Source organism: Haemaphysalis longicornis, unplaced genomic scaffold, assembly GCF_048455015.1.
Source record: "Haemaphysalis longicornis isolate Haplotype H1 unplaced genomic scaffold, Haemaphysalis longicornis Haplotype H1 scaffold_13, whole genome shotgun sequence".
Classification (NCBI taxonomy): domain Eukaryota; kingdom Metazoa; phylum Arthropoda; class Arachnida; order Ixodida; family Ixodidae; genus Haemaphysalis; species Haemaphysalis longicornis.
In genome coordinates this window covers 89,757,802-89,774,223 of record NW_027526233.1, presented here as the reverse complement: position 1 = coordinate 89,774,223, position 16,422 = coordinate 89,757,802, and the positions used below count along the sequence as shown (strand labels likewise).

General features: G+C 45.6%; 1 protein-coding gene across 3 annotated transcripts in view; it reads left to right on the top strand.

Annotated features, from left to right (window-relative positions):
- The window catches only part of LOC144164386 (eukaryotic translation initiation factor 2-alpha kinase 1-like), a 357,352-nt gene that overhangs the window by 283,929 nt on the left and 57,001 nt on the right, over positions 1 to 16,422 (top strand). For all 3 annotated transcript variants that reach the window (XM_077694911.1, XM_077694912.1, XM_077694910.1), the window contains 3 exons: positions 2,396 to 2,486; positions 2,866 to 2,968; positions 7,992 to 8,086. In XM_077694911.1, coding sequence (XP_077551037.1) covers positions 2,396 to 2,486; positions 2,866 to 2,968; positions 7,992 to 8,086 — 289 coding nt within the window. The remainder of the gene's footprint in view (positions 1 to 2,395; positions 2,487 to 2,865; positions 2,969 to 7,991; positions 8,087 to 16,422) is intronic.

Below are 16,422 nucleotides of genomic sequence, written 5' to 3'. Positions count from 1 at the left end.
GTGCAGCTATAACCAACATAGTGCGCGCCGCACCAACACCACTGCGCTCTGGTGCTTCTATGTTTACACGTACTCTCGTGACTTCCGTTCTTTTATTAAACCATTCTCACTGCTATAAAACGAATGTGCATTACGCGTAAGCGAAAGTACGTCATTCTTGTCATGCGAAGAAATTGCAAGAACAAAACCAAACGCCGAAAGAAGACGACGACAAAAAGGGATCAGCAAGGCACGCGGCGCCAAGGTCAATGCCCCGTCTATGGCGGCCAGCGCTCGAGAGCAAGCATGAACTGCGCCGGCCGCCGGCCAATCGGAAGCAGCGAGCGACAGCGGCCGGTGTCCGAGAAGCGATCCCTGGAAGAACACCGATAGAGAACAGCGAGAGTCGGAGGGTGGAGTGTGAGCACGATGCACGGCAGTCGGGCGACCGGACCCGTCTTGTGCCGCAAAAGGTGCTTCACTGGGGCAACTTCCAGGACATCTCCTCCGCAAGGAAGTCGTCTCGCCGGGCATCGGTAAATACAGCGTCGCTTCCTGAAAGCTGCGTTTCCCATGACGGTGACGGAGCTCGAGCGTGCGGGCTATGAGACGTGACCTCCAAGCTACCAGACGTGTGACCCAAGGACTGGACGTGCCTTCACCCCCAAGTTAAAACCACGTACTGTGTGTCATTTTCCTTCACTACTCGACTTAAACTTTTTCCCTTTTATTGGAACTCCTAGTACAGTTGTCTATACCTCTTCACTGCGTTTACCAATTGTTAGTTTGCAGTCTCTTTCCCCTGTATGTTTTGTGAGTTTCGAGTATTAAACACATAGACTCGTTTCCAAAGTTTCTGTCTTGTAAAGCGATCCCGGGAAGAACACCGATGAAGTCGGAGGGTGGAGCGTGACCGGGGAGCACTGCGGTCGGGCGACCGGACCGGTGCTGTGCCCCAAGAGGTCCTCCACAACTGCAACCTACAGGATGTCTGCTCCGCAAACACGTCAGGTCGTCGGACATCGGTAGAGGACCACGCCACCCCAAGAGAGGTGCGTTTGCTACGACGCGACGGGAGCTCGGAGCGCACTCTACCGCTGCTGCCACGACACGGCGCCTGGACCTCGCAACACCGCAACACCACGGCGCTGCTTCTCAGACGTGTGGGACAGCCCCGTTCCAGTAGCGAACACACATTGAGACTTTTTTCATTTCCCTGCTTTGACTGTTTCGCGGTTGTTCAAACTCTCGACCATTTCCTTTACTGCTTTTTTGCAATTACACATTGTTTATTCATTATCCGTTGTTTTTCAGCTCACTGTGTAGTTTGGGTTTTTGGGTATATGTATAAACCAGTCTCGTTTACAGTTTTTTTGTATGTATTATTGTCTCCGAACCTGACATTCTACAATCTTATCAGCGCTGCGGAAAATGCGTTTGCTGTTGGCGGCCTCAGCCAATCGAACGGCTTTGCATATGACGTTATATGTTCTAGTGCAGGAAAAAGCTTGTGAGTCGTATGGCCATCCCTAATATGTAGCATATTAGGGATGTTGACGTTAAAAGTGGTGTCAGTATGATTCTAATGAGGGAATCTTTCGAATGAACCAAAGTTGTGCTTTGTCTGCATGGCCCCTTTGCGCGGCGGACTCGGTGGCCGCTGATGGCTGCTAGCGTCAAAGTAACCAGTGACATCGTATAGGCAAGCACTGCCCTTTAAAAAAGAAATTTGTATAATTCTGGCAAAATACGGCTTCAAAGAGGAGAAAACCTGGTGGAATAGGTTGTGGGTGATGCTTTGAAGAGTGACACCCTCGGATGCGCTTGTGTCGCAATTGGCGATAGTAAAATTTGTGCGATAGCAAAATGGCAAAATCTGTGGCATTGATAGAGTGTCAGAAGTTTAATACCCACCAACAGTTAAGAAGGGCTCCTAATATAAAGCGCGTATGAAGCTATATCCGAAATGTGTCCTTTAGATCGGCTTTGAATCTGAAGGTCGCCAGGTAAACTATTCATTACTACTTCCTAATCGATGCCCTACTGTAAAAGTAGTCGTGGAACTCCGGTTCACATTGAACGAGTACTTAAAGGCTACATTGCGTACATTTGGCAGCAGATTTTTTTGGCAGCAGATACATTTGGAAGCAGATTCACTTGGGATCTACCCTCCGTAACTCTACAAGAATTAGTAGTTAATCACTTCAATATTTTTACAATCATGCACTATCCTATCAATTTGTTCTTTATTCTGGTACTTTACTACTGTGTCGTATTAATTAAAATGTTTCACCAGGCGCTCACGGCATTTTTAGTGATGTTTTGAAAATTTTTGGTGTTTCTGAACGGCATATAAAATGATCGCTTTTGTTTCCTTGTGTTCTCATGACCATTGTTTCCGTCCCTACCTTCTTAGCGTGAGAACAACCCAAGATTGGTCTGCGACAGATGCAGCGAGTTATTCCACACGGGATGAAAGAAGCGAAGAAAACGTGTCGGAATCGCAGGTAATCAAAGCTTCTTGCCAGAGCACACAACACCAGATAATTTTCAAAGCATGCGGTTTCTAACGAAACGGGGAATACAATAGAAATATGTTGCAAACCAAGAATTTTGTAAGTGCGAAATAAGATAAGCCAGCTACCGGATTTTACAAAACAACTTAGCCTTTTTCCAGCGTTCCTTGTTTAATCAAAACAGAGCACTCAAGGGAATGAATAAATGTGTCTGGGTTCCTTGGCATGGTGACGTGTTGCAGTGCCCTAAATACAGCTTGGCCAACTTTCGTCCCTGCACTGGTAAAGTGCTAAGCACATCGCAGCTGCTCCTGAAGCCATAAAGTAAATTATGTAATTTTTTTTTCTTTTCTTCAACCCTAACATTCAGGGTATTAGCTCCGTGCTCTACATCCAAATGGAGCTGTGTGGGAAAAGCTTAGACGACGCATTACAGTGCTGGAACGGGCAAAGTGCCAAGCTTTATGGCTCAGGTAAGCTCACGTGTAATTTTTTCGAGGTACTGGTTCGCAAATTCACCACATGCCGTTGGCCTAATGTCTCGTTTTGAATATGACACAGCATTTTAATCAAAGCACAGTACATGAATGTACGTCAGCAGAAAATTGCACCTGTGCGCCATTTTCAGGTGGGCGGTTCTCTAAACTGATAAGAACAAAGCAATTCAAATTTGAGTTTCAGCAGACATTGGGCGTTCTGAAAAGAGTTGGGAGATGCTTTCATGACAAAAAATGACATCATCCAGACAACAAAATCAAGGTCCAGAAAACAGCTGGCCCAAAAATGTGTGGTGAAACGTTTAAAGCAGCAGTTGGGTAGAAACCTGTTAGACAACAATGTCTGCAACATAGAAGGAATATCCAGATGCTTTGAGTCATTACGTAGTGTATTGGACACATATACGTAACTTTTCATGTAACAGTTATGCGTAACAGTACAAAAACGCATGCAAACTTGGAAAACCTGGTCGTAGAAGCAGTTTTTTTTCATCCATTCTGTTGGTGGTAATCGGCGTTTCAAGAAAAGTCTACAGTTATGTGGGAGTGAAGAAGAAAATCTGTGAAGAATGACACCACTGTGGTAGAGTAATGCGCGCAAGGCGGTCCCTATATTACATACCTAGGTCCCTATATTTCCGGTCCCTATATTACAAAGAAATTACTCTATCTGTTTACGAAACAAGCGTTTCAAGTCTAGAGGACTGCTACAAGCCCCTGATACCCTGTCAAGACGAACCGAATCCAAGAACAGACGCCATTTAGAAAGCTATAATTTTTCCCGAAACGATCATGCCGCACAGAAGGGCGTACTCTTAAAAACGGTTACCTCTCGTTTTGATGGATGTCGCTGTAAACGTCAAACCCGAGACCTGATGTATCACGTTTAGTTTGTTTGTGTTGTCTCCTTAAGCTTCGTTTCTCTTGTGTGAGCAATATTTCCTGGCTTGCTGTAGAAACCCCTAACTTCGGCTTCTTTCGTCTAGCCGTTTGGCAACACTGCATATGTACCTCGAGCTATGTGAGTAGGCAGCAGCACTATCGCAATAAATTAAGTCATTGTTTGTTCCTCACAAGGGTGTGGTGTCGCTCTCTCTGCCTGCTGTCAAAGTTTCATTATTTTGGTGCCGAAAGCACGGGAAAGTAACAAAGCTTACTGTGAAACAATGAGGCTATCGGGCGGCGAAAAGAACGCAAATTGAAGGACTTGGTGGGCCGTTGCCGCCGTAAGGTCCAGCTGGTAGTAGCGGCAAATCCCTCCCCAAATGGCCCGCTTGCAACGCCGACGTGGGGTATCACTTTTTCACCTTAACGGGCTACCAGAGCGACATGCTCGACAGTGTCCGTCACTTTTAAACACCCGGTAATGACCAGTCGCCGGTGTATGCGTGAATGGGTTGGGATTGGAGGGAGGTGGTGGGGGAGGGGAATTGGGCACGCGCAGCTAGAGGTTTCATACCCTTACTGATAACGTCCGTTGTGTTGGCGTGTGGTTGTGTTGGCGTGTGGTTTAAACATGGCCGTCAAAGAGCCCAAGTGACCGGTCCGGTGTCCTCAGTGGTAGAGTGGATTTGGTTGGAGTGTTTCACAAACAGTAAGATGTCTACGACGCGCAATGAAAAGAGGCAGCTCTACGTTTGCCCGCTAGGATAAAGCTCGGGTCTTTCCAAATTTCATACAGTTAATTTGCTCAGAAGTATGCTAATTTGTAAATTACAAACATACGTGTTTTCTTTTGTGCTCTCCTTGGAAGGCGTGCAGCTTCTCAGGTCATCCGCCTTCACAGAGTGGAAGGGCACTAATTTCATAAGATCTGTCCAGCCTTTCAAGGAACGCTATGACAAACATTTGATTTGCTGATCGGTTCGGGTTCGTGTTTATCGCAGCCTTACTTCCGTCACCATAAAGACAGCGTTTTAGATCGCGTCAAGCGTATGTGTTTCCGCCAGATGCAAAAAACTTTTTAAGCTTCATTCGCAAACGCTTTCATTTAAAACATGGCTGGGCGAAAAAAGATTGTCGATGCCTTGGTCAGACTATCGCCGCTTGTTCAATCAACGAAGGACTACTGATCATTGTGTTGTCTTCTGCCATGACGCGGTGTCTTTCTGGGACTTTTTGCAATGGTCTATATTAAAGTTTATTGACTAAACACCTTACACAATTAGCAACTTCCTTTTTTAAAATCTTAATCGGGTGCACTATGACGTTTTTTCTGTGCCAACGTCGTGTAGCTTATGGAAGTCCCGCATGATTGACCAGCATTTACTACCCTTGAGGCCAACCAAGTGTATTTTTCGGGAACAACCAGTGTTGGTGCGGTCTGTTTATGTGGCAGAATGATCCACCATAGTGGCTGCATTTTTTCGATATGTGCTGCTGCGGGTCAGAGTTTATGAATAACACCGATGTTTGTTAAACAGATATACTGATGTGCTTGTTCTTTGCTTTCTGTTCGCATCTATATTGTGTGTTTATTGCCATGTGTGAATTTGGCTAAATGTTTCATGCATTAGGAAAAAAACCTGTTTGGATAGCACAACCCGTTGAGCATCCGGGTATTGTGGCGAAAACCGGCTGCCACAACCATGAAAAGGTTTGGACTTAAGTACTGTTGACGTTGATACTTCTAAAAGATTTTTCACCTTTACTTCAAATTGGCCTGATGTACATGTCAACTAGAGGAAGCGCAGGAAACATTGTTCAGGAAAGGAACTCTGTTTACTTCATCCAGACAGGACACGTCCGATAACCGCCATCATTCCTCATTGTCCCTTTTTATTCGCATTTTCATTAACTTCCTTGTGTTTGCGGAAATAATGATTCAACAACCTCCCAACGTGGACTGAAAAACAAACCAGTGGGCGCATAGGTGACATTCGTTGCACCTGTCCTTGCTCAAGTATTTCCACCTGCAATGCGGTTTTCCGCAAGGTCCTCGTCGAGTCGCTCCTGGCAAGCGGTAGACCGGCTGACAATTCTGTTGCCGTTATTTTAAAGTGTGGCAAATTATAGAAAAATTATTTCTCTTACAGTCGTCACTTGCATGCCCTTTATTCAACAAGGGGTCAAGGTCTTGGCGATGACGTCTTTCAGGACACCATGTGCGATACACATTCTTCGGTCATGCTCCTGTGGGGTTGCAAAATTTCTTGAAGACACTTTTTTTGTAATAAATACATATTTCGGTCGCATGGTTTGTTTTCCTTAATCCCACTTTTTTGTTATGTTAATTGCTCGACTGATGCACCTAAATTTAAGTAAGATGGTCACTAACCCCTTTCCAGACACGTCGTTAGCAGCGATGGCTCGAGTACTGGATTAGTTGTCGCTCTTTTACTAATCTTGATTTGAGGAATGAATCCTTCCCGCGCGGGTCACTTGGTCCTTATCGTTATCAGGAAAGCAGAAATGTCGTTTCGATGTGGAGTCCTTCCACCCACGCAACCTACGGCTGTTTAAGCGTAGGTTGGTCTCCTGATGTACCGCACAACGTTAGGTTATGAACCCTTCTCCGCATGCACATCTGGCTCTTGCTGTTTCGTTGTGAGTGTATCTGTCGGAGTCACCTCCTAGACATCGGTGTGGTTCCTCAAGTCTTCATATCGTTCAATGGAGAAGCCACAAAGCTGTTCGGGTTTCAAGAGGCATCTCGTCACGAGAAGCGTCGCGGTGCTACGTAATGTTTACTTGGTCTATATTAGGGACGTTATGAGATCTGACTGGTCCATACCTAGGACAATTGGTGTGGAGATCAATTGGTCGGGGCCGGGTTGCTTGATTTATGATGGATTTCTACTTTACAATGTAGCCACGTAGCTCAGAAGTGTCTTTTAGCTCTTGGTCAGTGCCAATGTCAATGAAAATGGTTCGATTTCATCGTGGGTCCTCCAGGGTTCGCCTACATGGTGGGCTTAGAATGGCAGCATTCACTTTGGGGATCAGTCTTGTCATAATTCCGCGTTGAACACTTCGTTTCTGAATACTTGATCCCGCTAGACTGCGATCGTAGTTGCACCATGATAAAGTTACTTTTTGTCCTTTTGAAGTATTGGTCGCGTCCGTTAAGATGCGTAAAGTTATTTGTTCACCCCTCGGGACCACAGCACCAGGCTTAAAAAGTCGACGGCACCCTTGAATGACAAAGGGTAATTCGGAGAGCCTTTCGGAGACCACCTTCAGTCATAGACCGTCACCGAACATGAAAAAGCTAAAGATGAAGTGCATGACCTTCACGAATACCTGAAGCATGCTGTGCAGGTCTAGCGCTACCATTTGGTGTCACTTCTTTTTCCTCTAATGAAGTATCCTCCATTTCCCCCTAGCTTCCAACATCGAGCAAACCACTAAACATAGCAACACGTAAAAATGATGAGCTTAGATGTATCTTGTTGCATTTTCCTTGAGAAGCTTCAGCTTAAACTCATTATTTTCTACTCTATCGTTTAAGGTACGCTGATGACCCCGCTGGGCAGCCACTGCTAAATAGTGCAAAGGATGGTTTAACGCGAAGGTTTAGTGCCCTCAACTGTACGCCAGTACGCCCTGCAGGAAAGCCAATTTTTTTCGACGATGATGATGAATAATGGTGTGTTAAGTGAAAGAAAAAATGCTTCCCGTGACTAGAATCGAACTTGGGACCCCCGCGTTATGAAGGCGGCGTCTATCCAATTGCTCAATTTTGATATGGTCGAAGCGAACGCCAAGCAGCAGGTACCAATTCTCGCCGTACATCCTAAACGTAAAGTTTTACCTACGAAGTGCACACCCAGTAGTTTCTGTGGGTATTGTAGAATACCCACAGCAACTCCAGAGTAGTAAATACTCGCAGAGTAGCACATACCCGCAATGGGCAACCAAAGAATCCATCGTGAAAAAGCTTCGCGTTAAATCATCCTAGTCGTTAGACGTAGGGATGCAGGATTTGTATTTGATCTAGAAATCATACAACTGTTACACATGATTCCTTGATCTGAACCTTTCTTCATTTTATGTCTAGATACCTGGAGAAATGCTGTTCTTATTATATTGGCGCAAATTTTGGATGCCTTGCACTACATACATTCCAAAGGAATTATTCATAGGGATGTGAAGGTAAGCATGACTTTTTTTCCCTCTCGTTTGTCGTTTTTTTTTGCAGCAATGTATTGGCTGCTGTTACCATGAGGGCTTGTGGGGGGAACGAGTTTGACCTTAGGTCCTAGCATGCCATGCTGTTATAAGCAAAAGTTGAATGAAAACAAACACGTTACGCCGACCAAGAACCTAATGTATTATTGCCTTTTATGTATTTGAGCAATCTCTTTATCAGGTAGTTGCCCTCCTTGCTGTGCGAAAAAGTCGTCAGAATCGGAGTGTCGTTTTTTTTTTTTTTCAATTGCGTATTCAGCATCGCGCTTCTCCTGTTAGCGACTTTTAGTTGACCCCCCGCATAAGGATTTGAAGGCAGAGCTCAGAACTTTTTCTCTGAAGTGTAGGTCTTTTTACAAGGGTTTGCGCTAGCTGTTCTTACAAGGTACGGTGTCGGAAGGAGATGTAGGGAGGGTCACACCCTCAACAGTTCTTTTGTTGACTTCCACGCTTAAGAAATAGGAACCTAGGTTAGGCCAGGTGTCCGAGGTCTCAATGGGCTCCGCCGTTGCATACACCGCAACCTGTTAGCGAAATACTGTCTCGCCACCGGGTGCATCAAATAATACTTGATGCACTTTGAAGAAGTGCATACTCAAACTGTCGGTTTGTTGGACTGTGAGTAATGGTTACATAAAAAGTATAAAATTACTGTTTCGAAATGACAATAACTCATCGCTTATAGCGATTTTTATAGCGATGACTGCCATCACTTGTTTTAGCATGCCGATAGGCAAGGGGTCCGGATATTTTGCACCTACGAATGTTAAAGCAAATGGTATGATAAGCAATTCGGTTCCTAACAAATTCTTTGAAACATTCAGACATTTCTATTTTTTTTAATTTTGGGAAAGTATGGTTTCTATCAAATACGTAACATTATAAAAGGCGTCGTTAAAAATAGCACCGGAAGAGACTTGCAAAGTATATACTCCACAACAAGCAAAACGATATAGGGATTACATCCTACCTCGAGCGCTTACGATAGCGAAAATGAGCAGGCTTGTTTTGGTATTGGCAACATATTTACGGGCAATCCACAGTTGTGTCGAGCTGCTTGTGAAATGTCTTTATTGAAACACGCGATACCGACTGCGCGTGCATCTATATTCACCGCACAGTTTCCAACAAATATGTATGAATATACAAATATAATCTATGGGAGAGCGTTTTGGTGTATGTAACACTATTGGGTAGGTGCTGCATCCTGTGTATTGTTCGAAAATGCAATAGGGCGCCAAAAAGGGCACAATGGCGGCGAAATGGCCTACTTAAGAGTAGCAATAAATCAAAGGTTGCGTGCTCACAACCTAAAACGTCATATACACGAAACACCTCATTACCATATGAATATGAAGTTCTTCCCATTCAGCGACTGTTCTTGGCTAGATTTCTCAACTGTACGCCGGCGAAGATTTTAATAATATCTTGGGAGCGTCCATCGCCGAATGGCTCAGCGCCTTATCACTGTAGGAAGTGATAAAATGAGGGGGATTAGTTCGCTTGCGTAGAATGATCCGACAGAGCAACCTTAGTTGGATAGGCTATTTCCGCACGCCCGAGACTATCCCTTTCCTGTTCTAATCAGCACCCTATCTTCACTACCATGAGCAAGGCGCACGCAAAATCGCTGTGACCTTCGGCAATATACATACCCAGCTGATAATCAGCTGAAGGGCTTCGGCCCTCCTTGCGGGAACAGTCTAGCAAACGACGGTTGCACTGGAAGGATCGGTCTGTTCATGAGATGTACGCTCGCTCATTGCGTCGCTTCCTACTGTGATTAGGCGCTCACCGACCCGCTGGTCGACATTCCCGAGATATTTTTAAGGAAGAGCAGAGTCTTCATTATTCACCGCTCGTCTGGGTGAGGCGCCAAGGGGCTATCATGGGGGGCCGTTGAAAGTGTGGCCTACTGGCGTGCAGTGTGGTGAGTGCTCAACCAATGTGGAGATTGCCTTTCGTCCCGGCCTCTACTTGAAGAAGCTACACACGTGAAGCTTGGCTGCCTTGTTGCGGCTAAAACCTATTCAATAGTCCCAGACTGAGCGTGAAATTGATTTGATTGATTTGGGGTTTAACGCGCCGACGCGACGCAGGCGATGAGGCGCGCCGTAGTGGAGGGCTCCGGGTTAATTTTGACCACCTGGGGATCTTTATCGCGCGCCGAAATCTCGTACACACGGGCGTTTTTGCTTTTCGCCTCCATTAGAAAAGCGGCCGCCGCGGCCGGGAATCGAACCCGCGACCTTGTGCTCAGCAGCGCAACGCCTTAGCCACTGCTGAGCGTGAACTTCTGACGTGGAAACGCTGCCGCTATGAATAGTGAGCAGTCGCTCCGCAAGATCCTCTCCTCGTTGTCGGCCTTTGTGGTGACAACGTCGGAGATGGTTTGATCACTTTAACCATATCAGTCAGTTTATCAGCTGTAGCGACACTCTCATGGTACAGAACAGATTTTTTACCTCTCTCGCGTTGCGAAGACTTCACTCTTTCAGTGGTACGACGGCTAAACTGGTCGTGTAACCTTTATTGAACAGCTGCGCCAGATATTTGGAACACTTTTCCATTGATGAGAAGTAACCATGAGTGGACTTGAACCCAGACTGCAGTCCCGTTTCCGACAAGACCAAAGCGTCACTTATGAAGCATGTCCTCAATTATTAAGCAGCGTCAGACCAGACTCACTGGTATAGCAGCGTTTTCAAGCGATGTATTTTTGCTGCGAAATCTCTGTTACAAAAAACGTATACTGACCACAGGCCGGCGCTTCATGCTGATTTGAAAAAATTCGCAAGCCCCCGCTGCGGGATTCGGTCGTCTTCCGTCAGAGCTAGAATTCCCATCCAGCCACTCACTCCACGTGTCGTCTTGCGCTTACGCACTTTCGTAAGGCACACTTCTCGATGGTGAAATTTTGGCACCTCACCGTTAACACTAAACTTTTTCACAGCCTTTTTCACGCAAAAGGCTGTAATATTCTTGTCCCATGACGCGCACCTTTAAAATGTGTTTTGGCTAAAAAGGGTGTAGGGAAGAAAAAAACGGTGTTCTTGTGAACACCCTAAAGAGGGTGTTAGGTTGCTTAACACCCCAAAAGAGGGTGCGGGCAGCACAGCTACGCATGACAGTGTGGATCGGCTGAGCACGCGGCATGAAATGCCGACACATTAAACACGTACAAGCCACTCTTGGACCACAAATGAATATAGCAAGAAAACCAACGGCATGCTTGGGAATAGCGAGTACATACTTATGAATATAGCAAGAAAACCAACGGCATGCTTGGGAATAGCGAGTATATACTTAGAGATACATCTACTCTTCTTGCTTTTATATCCAGCAGGGGAAAGTCCTCGGATAGATTCGGTGGGCTTGCTGCAAAATGAGATATTTTAGCGCTAATTGTGGAACTCTGCATTTTTGTTTGAGAATATATGGTGATGGAGGGTAACAGAGTGGATCCCTAGAGAAGGCAAGCGGTGCAGGGGGCGGCAGAAAGTTAGATCGGCAGATGAGATCAAGACGTTTGCGGGGATAAATTGGTCACAGTTGGCACAGGACCGAGATAATTGGAGAATAATGGGAGAGGCCTTTGCCCTGCAGTGGGCGTAGATAGGCTGGTGATGATAATGATGAGGGTGATATATGGTGGAATCTCGATTAACGGGAATCGCTTAAACGGAACTACCATTCAAACAGAACAAACGCTTCACAATTGGTTGGTCTTGGAATACGGCAATGTAAAAAAAAAATTCGTTAATCAGAACTCAAATTTTCCGACCACCGCATAAACAGAACCGAAAACAGACTCGAAACCGCATCTATTTGGGCAAGCGGAGCGCTATCGCGGTATGCATCACTGTTCCCCCACCGTGTCCGCCACACTCATCACAGATATTTTCCAGTTTCCGTCTCCGGTGGTTTCTGATTTTCTCTGACTTTGTGCGGTGTCTGCCTTTGTGCAGTGTCGTATGGGACATTTCTTCGCGAAGCCAGCATGTGAAGGCAGCGCAGAAACGACCGCCAAATATGCTTGCGCTGTGCCGGATGATGGAGGTAATCAACGACTTTGAGGGTGGTCGCTTCACAAAAACGGCGCTTGCGGCGAAGTACGCCGTCCCCAAGAGCAGCCTGACGAGAATAATACCGGACAAGGACAAGCTTCCGGAGGAACATAATGTACCGTTCTCCTCGTTGCCTAGATTTCGCATATCGGTATCCGCTTACGCGGAGACCAATTCTGCGCACGCCCACTTCGTCGGGACCAATCGGCGTGAAGAGGATTGTACGATGCTGAATCTATTCTCTCTCTAAACGAAACTGCTGGTAAACGGAACATAAGTTTCCGGTCAATAGAGGTTCCGTTAACGAGCGTTCACTGTACAAGACCGCACGCAGATTGAAAAACGTTTTATTCGTGAGGTGGTTCGGTCAATAAGCCATAGAATTTTATTAAATTCCAAACAAGTATTCTACACCATTTCAACACCCACCAAGAAAGGGGTTCATGATTTAAACACCCCTTTTTCCGCAAGGGTGTCAAGCTACAAATTGGGCTGTTAGAAACTAAGAAAATGGATGTGATAGAGCGCCAATTAGAACAAAGTGTGTAAAAGACCTCCAGCTTTGGAGTTGGATTTTATATCCGCTTTGGATTTTATATCCGCTTACATCGGTGGGCGGAACATTTTCTACACGTGGGGGGATGTTTTGTACCTCACCATGCTTAAAATATTATGAATTCGCATAATTTATAAACAGTGGAGCTCTGTAATCTGGAGCTAGGGTAGTGGCGCTAGCAAATAAATACCGAAAAAAAGCTACTCATACAATGAAGGCACGCGAAGCTGAATGTCAACGGAAACAACGAACTGAAAACTTTCGAGGAGGATGTTGAATTTCCAGTAGGAAAACTGTGGCGTGCAGCGCCACGCGCCTTGCAGCTCAACCAGAGAAGAGGACGAAGAGGGTGGGCAGCGGGGTAGGAGCGTGAGCACGCAATAAAGAAAGACGAGAACCAGGAGGTGTTGGAACAGGTAACGCCAACCAACCAACCAACGCAGGGTGTCCGTCTCTTCGCTGTCTCTACATTTCTCTACATTTCTCTGTCTCTACATGGGGGTTAACACTACGTCTCCATTCGTGCTCCGATAAATGAAACAACATAACGGCAACACAACGGAACCTACACGGAACCCTCCCTTGTTGTTGCGCCGTCCCCACCCCCACTGCGCATGCGCGTCTCTCCTGCATTCTCCTCTCATCCAGCTGTGTAAAAGCAGGTGCGCGCGTTGCGCGGCGTTCAGTCGGCTCCGAGGCACCGGCTGCGCCGGTTCTGCTCCGCTGTGGAACCTACACGGAACCCCCATGCTTTGCATCACCACATAGTTCCCTTCGGGGAGATGGTGTAATTTTTTTGTTCAACTTCGAAGCTTCTAAGTAGCTGTATAACCCTTTTCATGCGTTATCTTTCATAAGATTCTGGGCTCTGTTGCGCATGCGCAGTTGCATATCACTGTCGACTGCGCCAGATATAGGGCTGCTAGCACAGCCCACTGATAAAATGGCAGCTCCCAGGAAGAGGAAGTTGAAAAGGTCCATACCTTTCTTTTTTAGCCGTACGGCTGCATGGAGGCGTATGTCAAACCCTCCTTCGTAGATACTTACTCCACCTTGGGGATTTCCCCTAAATTTGGCCGATTACACCTGTTCATCACTTCGAGTTATTTATCAATTCGCTCTCGCGCTACAAACTGGTAGCCTAATGTTTAGCGCAGTTGGTAGGGCGACTGCTCCGGTTAAGCGGTGGTCCCGGGTTGGAATCCTGGACCCGGACGAATTTTTCTTCAACTGCGAAGCTTTTGAAAAATCTGTGTGACTTTCTTTGTAGCCGTACGTCTGCATCGAGGTGGATGTCAAACTCTCCTTCGTATAAACACCCTTATTGCAACACAAAAAGAGTGTAAAACTCTAATTTTGGTTTTTAAACAAACTAAACGGCGTAATGACTTAGCAACATCCTTATTTCACTTATACTACAGGTTTTATTCTCTGCAGGAGTGTAAAACATTTCAGTGCTAATATACAGTCTTTTTGATTGTAAAAGTTTAAAGTGACGTTTCACCTGCCAAAGCTAAGCTTGGGCAATGCGGTGGAGCGTATATGCAAACGTGTGATCATTTCAGGCGAACAATTTTTGTTTTGCTTTTGAGCATTTCTCACAGGGTGGGAATAAGGGCATAAGGGGATGCCTTGTACTTTGCAGTACAATTATGCGTAGATGCGTGGCCTTAATTTGTCAATAGCTGAACCCCTTCTCCACACCCTTTCAACGCCTTACGAAAGATCAAGGGTATTGAAGTGGGTCAGCACCCTTTTTTGACCCACAAAAAGGATGAAGAGCTACAAATAATGGTATTGAGATTCAATAAAACGGGCGTAATGGTCTCCCAACACACCTTTTCCGCACCGCTACACCCCTTTTTGGCCAAAAATAATGTGAACATGTTTAGCCTATATGCTCAAGCAATTAGAAGCATCCAGCTGAAAACGCCTATGCAAGCTGTCCACTGCTGCGTGTGGATGTTTCGTACAGTAAACGCATGGTAATCATTTAATTTAGAATTCGAGGCTGGATTTCTCGCTTCTGCCCGCAGCACCTGCAGCATTTGCGGCGTGGCTACGGCCCCTACGAGCAAGGCGCCCACTTGCACCAGACCGCATGAGCACCGGCGTATTCAAAACTGACAGGGCCTCAACCTCTTCAGGGCTACGTTATCTGTCGACCCATTTACCAGGACCCTAGACGACATTCACTATGGCCATCACATCATTTTGACTTGCCTCTTAGCCAGTTGTCCAGACACCCAATTTGCAGCTCCAGAAATAGATGCCATAATTTGTGGAAGAGAAACTTCCCCATCTGAAATAATTGAAACAGCTCATTAGCGTCACTCCAAAGGTTCGAAATAAAAAGCGGAATGAATTTTTCTGTACGACATATAAACACCAGAACCAAGCATTATCTCATTGTTGCTGACCCGTATGCTCGCTTGAGAGTTGTAGAGATGCCAAGCGCTGGCCCCTGGTTTTGTAGCCATGACGAACCCCTTTTTCCTGTCACATCTTGTACAGCGCAGGTTGATATCGGGAGAATGAGCACCATATTGAGTTTGCAGCTCTGTCATAATGGCGTTTCCTTCTTTACTCCCTTTCTTCAAAATATGCAGTCAATTGCAGGTTCCAACTAGGCACTGTTGCTTCAAACACTGAAACGTGTGCTCCGAACTGGCGACATCAAATAAAGTTTGCCACTGACAATGTTCCCACACCCTATTTTGAAGAAGTCCGCATAGTTTCCCTGGGTAACGTTTTTGAAGACAGTGCAGTAGCTTATCCCTAAATCCTTTGCTTCTTCGAAGAATTTCAACGTCAATGCTCATTGAGAGATTTTGACGAGGATTTGCAGATCCTGCAGATTTAATAATCAGCTATGAGTCACTGTAGCTACTTAAACGAATTAAGTTTTATTATTATTATTGTACGGCACATCTTTGGTGTAAAACTTATTTCTTTACCACCGCGCACGAGTACCTGTGTTACCAAAAAATGGCCCTTCGGGTGGTTTTGCTACAGTATACAGTCGGAGTAAGCCTCAGGCCGAACCAGATGGAGCAAGTTGTAGATGCTTTCTTGAAACATCGAATGTTCAGCTTTGGTTTCAACAACTATTAAACCGATGTATGTGACACGCTATCCCATTGCGACAGACGGCACAGCAATTGTACATTGTCACCGCACTCTGTTTCGTCAGACAAACGAAAACTAAAGAAGAACAAGATGCTGGAGTGTTCAAGCCGGATTTTTAAAGGCATCATTGAACGTGTTGTAATAATTGACCTTAATATCGTCGAGTGACAGCTCATATTAACTTTAGCTAAACTGCGCCGTGCTTAATTGAGTAAAAAAAAAGCTGTTTACAAATTCCTCGCTACAAATTAGCTCAGACCAATCTCGAAGGAGTGGATTCTGTGGGAGTCTTGACTTGTTTAGATATTGAAAAATGTCGATTCCCAATGATATCGATAAAAATACCTTCTTCGCCACACTGACAGCTGGAGCACTTCATCAAGGTCCTCTATAGACTGCGAATTGCCCTTGTGACAATTGGGTGAATGGTCACCACACTGTTTCGCCATCTCAAAGAAAAAAACTTGTTTTTCAGCAATATTTGCTGCGCTCCTTTACAAAGGACTATATGCCTTCAGCTAACCAAAAGTTTACTTTGGACAGAAATA